The sequence below is a fragment of the Elephantulus edwardii genome, unplaced genomic scaffold (genome assembly GCF_000299155.1).
Source record: "Elephantulus edwardii isolate Elephantulus edwardi_28Jun2011 unplaced genomic scaffold, EleEdw1.0 scaffold00138, whole genome shotgun sequence".
NCBI lineage: Eukaryota > Metazoa > Chordata > Mammalia > Macroscelidea > Macroscelididae > Elephantulus > Elephantulus edwardii.
Window position 1 is genome coordinate 5,791,545 of NW_006399888.1, and position 13,509 is coordinate 5,805,053.

The window sequence follows — 13,509 nt, forward strand, 5'->3', positions numbered from 1 at the left end:
ATAACAACAACCGTGGTATACTGGAGGACTTTCGTTCATAGGGTCACTATGACTCAACGGCACTTAACAACAACAACAGCATAGAGAGAGCTCAGTTGGCCTAGTGAACAGAAAGTGATGTTACCAAACTAAATGTGGGTGACTTTAAGCCACAGCCCTCAGGTCCCTTTTAAATTGTTTTTGGTTAAACATTCTCCTAGGTTGTATAGCCCTAGTGTGTCCACTTGCTGTACAGAGGTAACTAACTCATGGTTGGTTGCTGTGAAGATGAACACTGTGACACCAATGGATCAAATGCTATAACGGTTACCCATGGTGGACAGTTTCTTTGGTGGAGCTCCCTGATTAAAACATGGGTACGAGGGAGAGAAATAAAGAAAGGAATTGGTCCCAAGAAAGGAACAGAGACACCAAGTGGCCCAGCAGCATGGCATGCAAATGGGATCCAAATGGTGCGCTAGCAGTTTGGGGGTTTCCTTTTCATAGGGGTTCTGGGGAGGACTAAAAAGGTACTTCTTAGAATTTGGCCTGTTAATTTAGTTAGGTTTTAGCTTTGTTTGTTTTCTCATTCAGACTCTTATCAGGATCCATTGTTTAGTCTGGTCCTTGATGACCAGCTCAGGTGTTTTTAAGTTTCTCAGGAAGTGGTCAAGCTTGTGTGTGTGGGTGGGGGGGGGATGGGGAAATTCAATGAAGAGTCACTGAATTGGAGCAGCCTGGAGGACCAGGGCTCTGGTTTTAGGTTGCAGGTGATTTTAATATGCAGACTTGCTAACTATCACTTCAACTATTGCTAGGTGCTGTTGAGTCAGCTATGACTCATAGATCCCCCTATAAACAACACCTGAACCTTGCACTATCCTATACCATCTTCATGCTCTGTCATGCTCAATCCCCTCACAGAATTCATATGGCAACTCATCTCATTGAAGATCTTCCTTTCTAACCATGACCTATACCTCTCTAAGACATTTCCTCTTGAAAAAAAGCCCAAAGTGAGAAAATTTTTCAACATCCTTACCTCTAAGGGGTGCAATGATTGCACTTCTTTCAAGATAGATTCATACATTCTTTGGCAGTCAATAGTATATTCAATATTCTTCACCAACACTACAAAGACATTGATTCTTATCCAGTCTTCTTTATTCATTGTCCAACTTTCAGTAGCATAGGAAATAATCAAAACTACCAAGGCTTGGATCAGATGCACGTTAGTCGTTTAACAGACATCACTGCTCCTTAGCACTCTGGAGAGGTCACGGATAGATTTTTCCCAATGCAAAATGACTTCTGATTTCTTAACTGTTGCTTCCATGGATGGTGATTGTGGATCCAAGTAAAAGGAAATCCTCAACATCTTCAATATTTTCTCTATCTATCATGATGCTGCCAATTGAGCCAGTTAGGAGGATTTCTGTTTCCTTGATTTTGAGGTGTAACCCATAATAGTCTTGGGTCTTCAGCAGTAAGTGCTTCAAGTCTTCTTCACTTTGTGTAACCCAGGCGTTGTCATCCATATAGTGCATGTGGTTAAGTCTTCTTCAAATTATGAAGCCATATTCTTCCTCAAATAGTTCATCTTCTTGAAAGATTAGCTCAGCATACAGATTGAATAAATATGGAGAAAGGATACAAGGCTGGTATACACCATTCCTGATTATAAGGCTGATTTAATGCAGTATTTCCTAGTTCTGCTTGGCCAGCTGCTTCTTGGTCTGCATATAGATTTTTTCCATTATTCTCATTGGTGGTGGTGGTGGTGGTGGTGGTTGTGGTGAGTGCCATCAAGTCGTAGATGACTCATAATGACCTTATGAACGAAAGACCTGGACAGTTGGGTAACTTTCATCATGTCTCTAGGGTCATAGAGTTTCCAGAGGCAAGCTATTTTGGAAATGGATGCCATTCCTGCTTCCAAACCTGTTTTAATCTGGGAATTCCATCAAACACTGTCCACTATGAGTAACCATTATCACATTTGACACATCAGTGTCACAGTGTTTAGCATTCACCTCTGTACAACATAGGAACAGAGCAGTGTTATACCACTTAGAAGAATGTTTGACCAAAAACAATTAAAACCAGACCTGAGCGCTGCAGATTAAAAATCACCCACCTTTGGCTTAATAGCATAACTTTCTGTCCACTAGGCCAAAAGTGCTCTCACTATGACTCACAGCAATTTTGTGAACAACAGATCTAACCCTTGCCCTGTCCTACTCCATCTCCACAATACAAGACACGTTCGAGCCCATTGCTACAGTCACCATATCCTTATTCCCAATATTATTCATAATTTGTTGATATCCACACAGACAAATGTCTTTGCATTATCAATAAAACAATTAAATATCTTTCTGGTATTCTCTGCTTTCAGTCAAGATTCATCTAGGATCAGCAATGATGTCTGTCTTGCCACAACCTTTTCTGAATCCTGTTTGAATTTCTGGCAGTACCCTGTTGCTGTGTTATTCGAGCCATGTTTTTAATAATCTTCAGCAAGATTGTATGTGCATGTAATACTGGTTGATAATCATTCTATAACATCCACAGTTTATTAGATCATCCTTTGGGGGCATAGATGCATTTATGGATCTCTTCCAGCTGGTCGTCCAGGTAGCTGTCTTCCATACTGGTTGGTGGAGACTGGTGAGCATGACTAGTCTTGCAACTTTTTCGTGCAACACCTCAACTGGCATTGCATAAATTCCTTGGATCTTAGTTTTGCCAATGGTTTCTTCTTCTTCAGGTTGAACTTCTTCTTTTATTACTATTGACTCTTGTTCATATGCTACTTCCTGAAATGGGTCAATAACAACCCATTCTTATTTATACAATGACTGTGTCTTCCTTCCATCTTCTTTTGATGCTTCCTTCACCGTTAAAGGTTTTGCTCAGAGAATCTTCCAGTGTTGCAACTCGAGGTTTAGATTTGCTCTTCAGTTCTTTCAAGTTGAGAGATGTGAGGTGTATTCTCCCCTGTTGGTTTTCTAACTCTAATTCCTTGCACATTTCTGTGTGATATTTTGCTTTGTCTTCTTGAGTTGCCCTTTGACATCTTCTGTTCAGCTTTCTCATCTCAGTACTCCTTCTTTTCTGTTTTGACTTCTTTTTATTCCAGTACAAGTTTAAGAATCTCTTCTGACAGCCATTTTTATCTTATCTTTCTTCCTTGCTTTATAATAACCTTTTGCTTTCCTCATGGATGATGTTCCTGATAACATTCTGGTTGGTCTTTCAGTCATTAGTGTTCAATACATCAGACCTTTTCTAAAGATGGTATTAAATTCAGTTGAGTTACACTCAAGGTGATACTTCAGTTCTTGTGGACTTTTCCAAATCTTCTTCATCTTTAATTTAAACTTGCATTTAACTATTTGATGGTATATCCCACTGATGAAAACATCTCCACTGTCTCTTTCCTCAGGGGTAGTCAACTTGATACATTTGTAGCCCATCCAGCGAAGTCCAATAATATAATCAATGTGTGGATGGATTATTCTTTGGATTAAAAAAATCTTATGAGTACATTACATATAATTGATTGATACAATACAATCACTGATTGTACAAAATTCAATCATTTGGTCTCCAGCTTCAGTTCTGGCACCAAAGCCATGTTTTCCAATTACCAGTATTTCTTTATTTCAGCTTTTGCAGTCACCAATTCTAGTCACCAATCACTATTAGTGTATCTTAACTGCATGTTAGATCAATTTGAGACTGCAAAATTTGGTAGAAATCCTCAGTTTCTTCATCCTTGGCTTCCATGAGTGGTGTGTATAATTGAATATTAATTATATTATCAGGACTTCCTTGAATTATATCCTATCGTTGATAGCATTGTACCTCACAATAAATCTTGAAATCCTTTTGGCAATGAATGGCACACCATTCCTCTTTGATTTGTCAGTTCTGGCATAGTAGGTCATGTGATATGTGATTAACTGATTTTTCAGTGGTCAATATTAGTCAACCTCAGCTCACTAATGCCTAGGATATAAATCTTTATGTGTTCCATTTTTTTTTTACAACTTCCAAATTTCCTAGAAAGATTACAATTAGAATACCCTATTTTGAACTATGAGGAGAAATGTGGCATCAGTATTGGAGAAAGACTCATCAGCAATCTACATTATGAAAATGACACTGTTGTTGTTGTTGTTATGTGCCGTCGAGTAGCTTGCGACTCATAGCGTCCCTATGTACAACAGCCCTAAACTCCGCTCTGTCCTGTGCCAATCGCACTGTCTCTGACACTCCCATCCCAATTATCCCAGTCACTGAATCAATCCACCTCATAGAGGGCTTTCCTCTCCTGCGCCGTCCCTCCACCCTCCCAAGCAAATGACACTACCTTGCAAAAACCGAGAGGGATCTGAAGCGTATGCTGCAGAAGATCAAGGACTGCAGCCTTCAATATGGATTGAAGCTCAATATCAAGAAAATAAAGATTCTCACCACTGGGCCGATCGGGAGCATCATGATAGATGGTGAAGAGATTAATGTTGTTGACATCTTCTGTTTGCTTGGCTCTGCAATCAACACTCTTGGTACCAGCAGCCAGGAAATTAAAAGACAAATTGCATTGGGAAAGTCTGCTATCAGAGACATCTCCAAACTACTGAAGAGCAACTATGTCTGTCTGTACACTAAGGTGCACCTGATCCAGGCCATGGTCTCTGCAATTACTTGCTATGCATCAAAGAACTGGACAATGACTAGGGATAATAGAAGGAGAGTTGCTGCCTTTGAGCTGTGGTACTGGAAAAGAGTATTGAATATACTATGGACTGCTAAGAGAACAAACAAGTTTGTCCTGGAGAGGGTGAAGCCAGGCTGCTCCTTGGAGACCAGGATTCTGAAGCTTTGTCTGACATACTTTGAACATGTTGCAAGACGGGATCAGTCCTTGGAGATGCACATCACGCTTGGGAGGGTGGAGGGACAGCGCAAGAGAGGAAGACCCTCAATGAGAAGGATTGATTCAGTCACTGGGGTAATGGGGATGGATGTGTTGGAAACAATAAAATTGGCAAGGGATAGAGCAGGGTTTAGGGTTGTTGTACATAGGGTCACTATGAGTCGCAGGAGACTCAATGGCACATAACAGCAACAACCCATCACCTAGGGAGCTCTGGTGGCCTAGTAGCAAGAAGCTGTGCTGCAATCCTGGAGGCACGCTGTTTGAGGCCACTAGCTGCTTCAGGAGAGAAAGATGGGCAATCTCTTAACTGCCTCTGAAAGCCTGCCAGAGGGTCACCTATGGGTCAGTTCCAACCCATTACCGGAGACATAGAAGTTCTATGTCTTGTCACTCACTCACCTTCTCTCAGCAGCCTTTCCTTCCCTCTTTCTCTTTTCCTGTCACAATGAGAATGATGCCATCAAACTTTATTAGGCCTTAATAATTTCCAAAATTAATCTAGACCTGCAAATCAATGTTTCATTCCCTCCCCTATTTTCATAACAATATAAGTACTTCTTCAATCCTTACATATCATTCTTCCACTCACCCATCCCCCTCCACCCCTGCCATCAAAGCACAGAGTCTATTGATTGCACTTTCTCTTTTAATTATCTGTAGTTTCAGTGGGCTTACACAGTTGGAAGAGCAAGACCTGTGTCTTTTATAATGCATTTTATAATGTAATGATTAGTATGCAATTATCTGTTTTATGGTCAGTATATGGTTCTATCATCACAATGTATTGCAATGTCAGTGCATGATAATAGTGTTCATTGTCTGTGTACCTTTGAGGGATTCAGCCACATGTAAATGCTATCATTTTTAAAGAACTACCTTTAGAAATTCTATAGCCTCCTTTGCCACAGAAAATTTAGTAAGATGCTCTGTTTTTTCAGTGAGATGAGCAAAGTCAGGAACCAAACTCACATTCTATGCTCAGATCTGTAACTATCTTGCTGTATACGCTTAGGAAACTAACTTCGCCTCTTTGAACTTTTTTCCTTATCTGTCAAAAAGAACATGGAATAAAACTTGTGTTGTATATGGCAAAATTATAATAATATGGACATCTGTTAATCCATAGCAACCTTATGAACAGAAAAACAGATCAGACTCCTGTTCTAGCCTGTGCCATCCTCACACTTCCTGACACATCAGAGCCCACTGTGGCAGTCACCACATCAATGCACTCGTTCAAGGGTCTTCCTCTCCTTCCTGACCTTCTACCTTTCCAAGAATCACATCCCTTTCCAAGGAATAGCCCACAGCTGCTCCTAAAAACATGTCTGCAGTATGAAGCCTCATCACCTTTACCTTTAAAGAGCATTCCAGCTGCACCCTCTACATTTTTTGTTCTCTTGGCCATCCATGGGATGCTCAGTGCTCATCTCCAACACCACAGCTCAAAGACATCAATTCTTCTTCTATCATCCTCATTCATTGTCCAGATCACAGACATATTGTGTGATATGAATATTTATAAGTTAAGGAATCAAATGAATTAATTCATTCACTATTTAGCTGATTGTGTCATTAAGCTTAAATATTAAGATCCACATATCCACAGTTTGCCTTGAGTGGCCTCACAAAAGTCTATCCAGAAACGGCAGACACAGAGACGGCCCAAACTGTGATGGACATAGAAATTTAAAATAAAAAAATAAATCAAATCCCCAGCATTTGCTGAAACTCACAGTGGCTGGTACTCCATCAAGTTGTCGGGCCCCATGATTGGACACCAAGATTCCATCTACACCTCGTTTCACGGCCTCTCTAGCATCATCACCTGGGGAAAAGCAAGATGAATCATATAGAAATGGCAACTCAATATAAAGTGTAGGCCTCTTATTGGTGTGTACCATCAAGTCAAAACTGACCCATAGTTGACTCTCTGGTGAGTTTTCAGAGGCAGTTAATCCCACGGGAGGAGATTGCCCATTTTTCTCCCACAGAGCAGCTGGTGGATTTGAACAGCACGCCTTTAGAATCGCAAAGCAGCTTCTTGACACTTCGGTTTACAAATACCAGAATCTCAGTCTAAAGGAAGCTGACCTATCCCCTGAACATACGCATCTATGCATATGAGCGTATGCACCACACACACGCGCGCACACACACTGCACTTTCCTTCATACCTTTCCTACATGAATACATACAGTGAGAGCTCTAAAACACATTCAAGGTATCTTTCTCGACTGAAGAAACATCAATATTTATAACAGTTATTGATAGTAAATTGACATGTGTTTAAAATCTGATTAGGAAGCACTGCTATTTTTTATTAATAATAACATCACAATTCAGAATTTGGTAGAATTACCCTTCTGCAATTTGGATAGCACAAAGGAATTGATAATAAGAAGAATCTTTAGTGTAACCAGTAATGAATCTGACTATTTTAAATTAATTAGTAAGTTATAGAACTACCTACAATGTTATGAAAGACCCCAGAACCGGTGGTCCTGTCCCGAGCGGACAGCGAAGACCCAAGACTCCAAGACACCGGCTTGATGCAACAGCAAGAGGAGAGGTTTATTGCGGAGCTCCGGGCCGACACGTGTCTCTCACAGGAGACAGAGGTGTCCACCCCGAGCAGACAAAGTTGGCTCTTTTTATACACCTTAGGGGGATACAACTGGGTATCAGCTTCTCATTGGGTGATGAAAGCACAGTTTGAATTCATTGGTTCGGTTTTCGCTCATGGTTTACACAGCATATTTGCACGTAGCACATGTGGCAGTCACGTAGCACATGTGGCAGTTAGACAGATCTTAAGTCATCAGTATATTTGCCCAACTTTTGTGGTTAGCTATTTCCTGGAACATTAACTATAGGGTGGTTTCACAAATTCTTAAGCATACAATGAGTTCAAACTCCAGGGCAGTGGAAAACCACAAGACACATGGGTTATCAGTCAGGAAACAAAGGCACATGGGTTATCAGTCGAGAAACATCTGCTTGTTTGCCCTACCCTGTAGTTAGCCATTCTCGAAATACCGCTGCCCTAGGATCAGACTTTTCTTCCTGGAACACTGGGTGTGGGGCTCTACCCGGGACAATGGAAAACATTCCTGAGTTTAACCTACCTGAGAACTATAGAAACCTGAGTTTAATTCAGCTGAGAACTGTAGGGACCATTTTAATTTTAATCTTTCAGTTATAGATTCAGTAATATTTAAGTGATTTCTTCCAGTCAGTTGGCCAAGTGGTTGTTCTCCAGATTTCTTGGCACAACTTGTTGAACACATCCAGGGCAGCATCTGTTAGCTGAAATATGTCAATTGGTGTACCATTTATTCCTGGAGCCTTATTTTTTGCCATTTCCTTCAAAGCAGCCTGAACTTCTTTAATCACCATAGGCTCTTCCTCATATGTTGTTTCATAAAATTTTTCTGTGTCTGCCAATTCCTTTCAATACAGTGATTCAGTATATTCTTTCTATCTTCTTTTAATACTTCCTGGATCATTGAACATTCTGCCAAAAGCATCCTTGATTATAGCAACTCAAGGTTTGAATTTGTTCTTCAGTTCCTTGAGCTTAAGAAATGCTGAGCGAGTTCGGCCCTTTTGATTTTCTGACTCCAACTCCTTGTACATTTCATTGTAATATTTTGCAGAGTGTGGAAACTATAGTCTGCTGTTAGGGACCTCTCCAAAGTACTGAGGAGTGATAGTGTCACTCTGGAGACTAAAGTGTGTCTGATACAGGCCATAGTCTTTGTAATTACTAGCTATGCGTCAGAGAGCTGGACAATGACTAGGGAGGACAGAAGGAGAATTGATACCTTTGAGCTGTGGTGCTGGAGAAGAGTATTGAATATACCATGGACTGCTAAGAAAATGAACAGGTTCATCCTAGAGAGAGTTAAATCAGATTGCTCCTTGGAGGCAAGGATTCTGAGGCTTTGTCTAACATGCTTTGGGCATATTGTAAGGAGGGACCGGTCCTTGGAGAGGGACATCATGCTCAGGAGGGTGGAGGGACAGTGCAGGAGAAGAAGACCCTCTATGAGGTGGATTGATTCAGTGACTGGGGCACTGCAATCCCAAAGGCACAAGGTTCAAATCCACCAGCTGCTTCATGGGAGAAGAATGAACAATCTCCTCCCATGCAATTTACTGCCTTTGAAAACCAACTGAAGGGTCAGCTGTGACAGTTCTGACTCAACGGTGCACAAGCACCACCACCTCGGGAGAAAGACAGGAGATAAGGTCTCATGTGATTTACAGCCTCTGAAAATCTACTGGAGGATTAGATATGAGTTGGTTCCTACTCAGTGATAATGAGGTTTTGACCTTCGGCACCCACCCCTTGACTGTACTGAGAGCAATTGTCTAAGGATTTAAGCAAATCAATAAATTCATGAGGCTCAATGTCAAGAAGACGAAGATTCTCACCACTGGACCAGCTGGCAGCATCAGGATGGATGGTGAAGAGATTGAGATTGTTCACAGCTTTAGTCTGCTTGGCTCCACAGTCAACACTGTTGGCACCAGTAGCCAGGAAATTAAAAGTCACATTGCCATGGGAAAGTCTGCTGTTAGGGACCTCTCCAAAGTACTGAAGAGCAATGGTGTCTCTCTGGAGACTAAGGTGTGTTTGATACAGGCCATGGTCTTTGCAATCACTTGTTATGCATCAGAGAGTTGGACAATGACCAAGGAGGATAGAAGAAGAATTGATGCCTTTGAGCTGTGGTGCTGGAGAAGAGTATTGAGAGTACCATGGACTGCTAGGAAAACAAACAGATTTGTCCTGGAAAGGGTTAAACCGGGTGGCTCCTTGGAGGCAAGGATTCTGAGGCTCCATCTAACATACTTTGAACATGTTGTGAGGAGAGACCCGTCCTTGGAGAAGGACATCATTCTTGAGAGGGTGGAAGGGCGGCGCAGGAGGGGAAGGCCTTCTATGAGGTGGATTGATTCAGTGACTGGGATAATCAGGATGGGAGTGTCAGAGACAGTGCAATTGGCACAGGACAGAGCAGAGTATAGGGCTGTTGTACATAGGGTCGCTATGAGTCGCAAGCGACTCGGCGGCACATAACAACAACAACAACAACATTAACTTAGGGATCCTAGAAGGAACATTGAAGATCACAGGCCAATTCTACCAATTCTAGGGAAATTGGGAGACATACAACTGAAATGATATTCCCAAGGTCACACATAAAGTGAATCAAAGAGTAAGTGAATCAGGTTGAATACCTCTTTGTATTTCCATGTTGAGTTTTCTTGATTATTTCCCTTTACAAATAGCGTGACCATGTCCACATAAGATCATAAAATTAGCACAGATTCAAGTAAAGGAAAAGCCGAACAAACCTCTCAGAATGCCTTTTGCCACAATAGGCAGTGATGTGAGGCCTCTCAGCCACGTAATATCCTCCCAGCTGATGGACGGGTCTATTGTGTTAGCGACATAAGCAGCGAGTCCACTGTTGTCTCCAAAGTTTTCCTTAGGGGAAAATGCCAAATCACTGCTCTCAAAATTTTTCATTCTGAAATAAAAAAAATGCATAAAAAATGAATTCTATCTGTACAGTATCTTTTCCAATTAATAAAAATAAAAGCTACCAGCTTCAAATCAATCCACCACTTCCACCACCTACATGTAGGTTGCTTGCATATCATCCATCTTTCGTTGCAGGTTAAATGTGGCAATTTAATCATCTTAACTAGTAATCTAAAGCTAATTTTACATCTCAGGCTATGATTGTACAAATACATGGATTTAAAGGGAAAAATGTATGGCTAAGACCAAACATCTCTCCCTTTTAAAACTGGTTTATGGATGTGAACAGTAGACCTGATACTTTTTAAAGTCTGCAATGAAAATGAATCCTAAGGATGAAAAATTGCATAATGATCTATAATTCACAAAGAGTTTCCTATCCCATTGTTATCAGAACATTTTCTTTAACTTTTTGGAAGTAAGTTTGGTGCTGTATGAACCCATTTTGCATCGAAAATAGAGGCAGAAAACTGTAGAATAAAACACTCCGGAGTATAAGACTGGCACCAGGAGGCCTTCAGGCCTGGATTGTTGAGTCCTAATCTCATTGGCTTTGGTTAGTTCTTAGTTTCATCCTGGTTATTGGTGTGATGAGGTAATCTGGATTTGTTGTGACACTGAATCTTGTGCCATTTGGGTCTCAAATTCCATAATGGAACAACTGTACCATAGGTGTGCCAAACACCATAATGGCTACCCAGCATGGGCAGTGTTCGGTGGAGTTCACAGATTGATTTAAGTTTAGAAGTAGGAGTGACATCCACTTCCTAAACCACATGTCTCTGGGAACTCTATGAACGTGGAGAAATGATGATAGTTATACAAAGACTTCAGGCCTTTTGTTTATGTATCTATATCATATCCCTATATCTCTATATATCTATCTAGAAATAGAAATAGAAATATTATAAACATATACACAAACATATACATAAACATATAAATATATATAGCTTGTGTTTAAAAGTTGGTTGGACCCAAGAGTCTGGTGTTATTTTATTTTGGAGGAACATTCTTTTAAATTGTACAGCACTTCTCTGTCATTTTGCTGGACTACAGTAATCTGAGTTTGCTGTGATGCTGAACCTTGTCTCATCGGGGGTCACATGTCAAAATGGCTGTCCATGGTGGACAGTGTTTGGTGATACTCCCAGTTTAAGACAGGTTTGAAAGCAGGAGTGGTATCTACTTCCTAAACAACATGCCTCTGAAAACTCTATGAGCTTGGAGAAACGACAACGATTATAGAAGGCCTTTTGTTCATTGGTTTCTATGAGTTGTGCTCAACTTGACGGCAATAAACAACAACAACATTGCACTTAATTATGGAAACTTTCAGAAGGCCTTGTGGTTTAAAATATTGGAGGGGTTTGGAATATGTGCTAACATCTTCTGGCTGCTGCCTCCCTAGATTCCTTTTTCCCTGTCCTGATATTGTCGCGGTGATGACCATTCCTCACAGGTAGGCATGGTGAGTATTGTGAAGAAGAAGAGGAAGGCTATCCAATAGAGGTTCTGGTATCTTACATTTTCCTACTCCATTTACTTGTTCTCTCTGAGGTCTTTCATTTGCTGATTCAAACTTTAAAACCATTCTAAAAATGGAATGAGTTTGCCAACCATCAGCACCTTCATTTCTTTGTCTGTAATGTGTTTTGTTGTTGTTTTAAAATTTTATTTTAATAATTTTAATGAACATTTATAGAGATTTTGGATTTCCATTCACTCATTCTTGCATTTTTCTCCCTGCCCAGCCCTCTCCCCCCACCCCCCCACCCCAGTTTGCTCCTCTTTTTGAAAAAGTAAAAGAAAAATTCTTTTTTTGGTATATAATTCCCCCGCACTCCTCCCACTGCCTGACCACAGGCTGACTGAAAGGATCAGGATGTTGATATGCTAATACTCCAGCTTCTTCACCCCAGGGTTGGGCTAACTCCCAGGTGCCCATTCTACAGGAGTGCCCAGAATTTCCCAACAAGATTAAGTGACCATTGCCTCATTCTCAGCCCTTTGGATAGCACACCCTTTGTTTACTGGCTTCTCTAATTTGTCCTACCTTCTAACTCGTAGTAATTTCTCCACCACTCACTTGTACCTTAATCATTGATGTCTGCCTCTCGGAAAACCCAAGACACTACTGAGTTGCTAGCATGCCCAATAAAAACTTTTGTCAAACCAGTTTCGACTCATCATGGCACAACGTCGTGACAACCTGAGTCAATCATGGCAGTTCCCCAAACTAGGGGTGAAGTCTGTTCTACCTGCATCTCTGACCTCTAGCTGGGAAGTGTTCACCTGGATACACAACACTTCCTGCACTGTGATTTAACAACCCTGATTCGTATTGCAGCTCCATGTCTCTGTTTGGTGTGTTTTAATAACAACAATAACCTGGGTTCACTTGTTCTTCTAGATAGTAAAAACTTCCCTACTGATTGTAAAATGATGCAACCACTCTGGAAGGCAGTTTGGCGCTTCCTCAAAAAGCTGAACATAGAAATCCATATAACCCAGCTATTTCACTGCCTGGAATATACCCCAAGAAAATGAAAACTGACGCTCAGAGACTTGTACACCGATGTTCATAACACCATCATTCACCATCACAAGAACATGAAAACAGCCCAGATGTCCAACCACAATAGAATGGATTGAGAAATTATGGTACATTCACACAATGGAATACTATGCAGCACGCAGGAGCAATGATTTTGTGAATTATTACCTAACTTAGGAGTGACTGGAGAGCATAATGCTGAGTGAACTAACTCAGTCCCACAAGGACAAATACTGTATAAAACTATTATTGTAAAATGAGTGTTAGGATCTAAGGTGGGGAGGGTGGAAACAGAGGGGTGAGGATGAGTGGGGGAGGGTAATCCTAGGGTCACACAATTTGATGGAGGTTGGGTTTGAAGAAAATTATAAAGATCCAGTGTGAAAAATAATGTTTTCAAACTTTAAAAACAAGTCCAATGTTACCTAGGTCACCTTCTGCCACCCTCCCCCACAGTAAACCTGAAAG

General features: G+C 40.9%; 1 protein-coding gene across 1 annotated transcript in view; it reads right to left on the reverse strand.

Moving 5' to 3' along the window:
• The window catches only part of HAO1 (hydroxyacid oxidase (glycolate oxidase) 1), an 89,968-nt gene that overhangs the window by 18,525 nt on the left and 57,934 nt on the right, over positions 1-13,509 (reverse strand). The window contains exons 4-5 of the mRNA XM_006894237.1: positions 10,295-10,470; positions 6,664-6,755 (exon numbers count right to left, since the gene is read on the reverse strand). Coding sequence (XP_006894299.1) covers positions 6,664-6,755; positions 10,295-10,470 — 268 coding nt within the window. The remainder of the gene's footprint in view (positions 1-6,663; positions 6,756-10,294; positions 10,471-13,509) is intronic.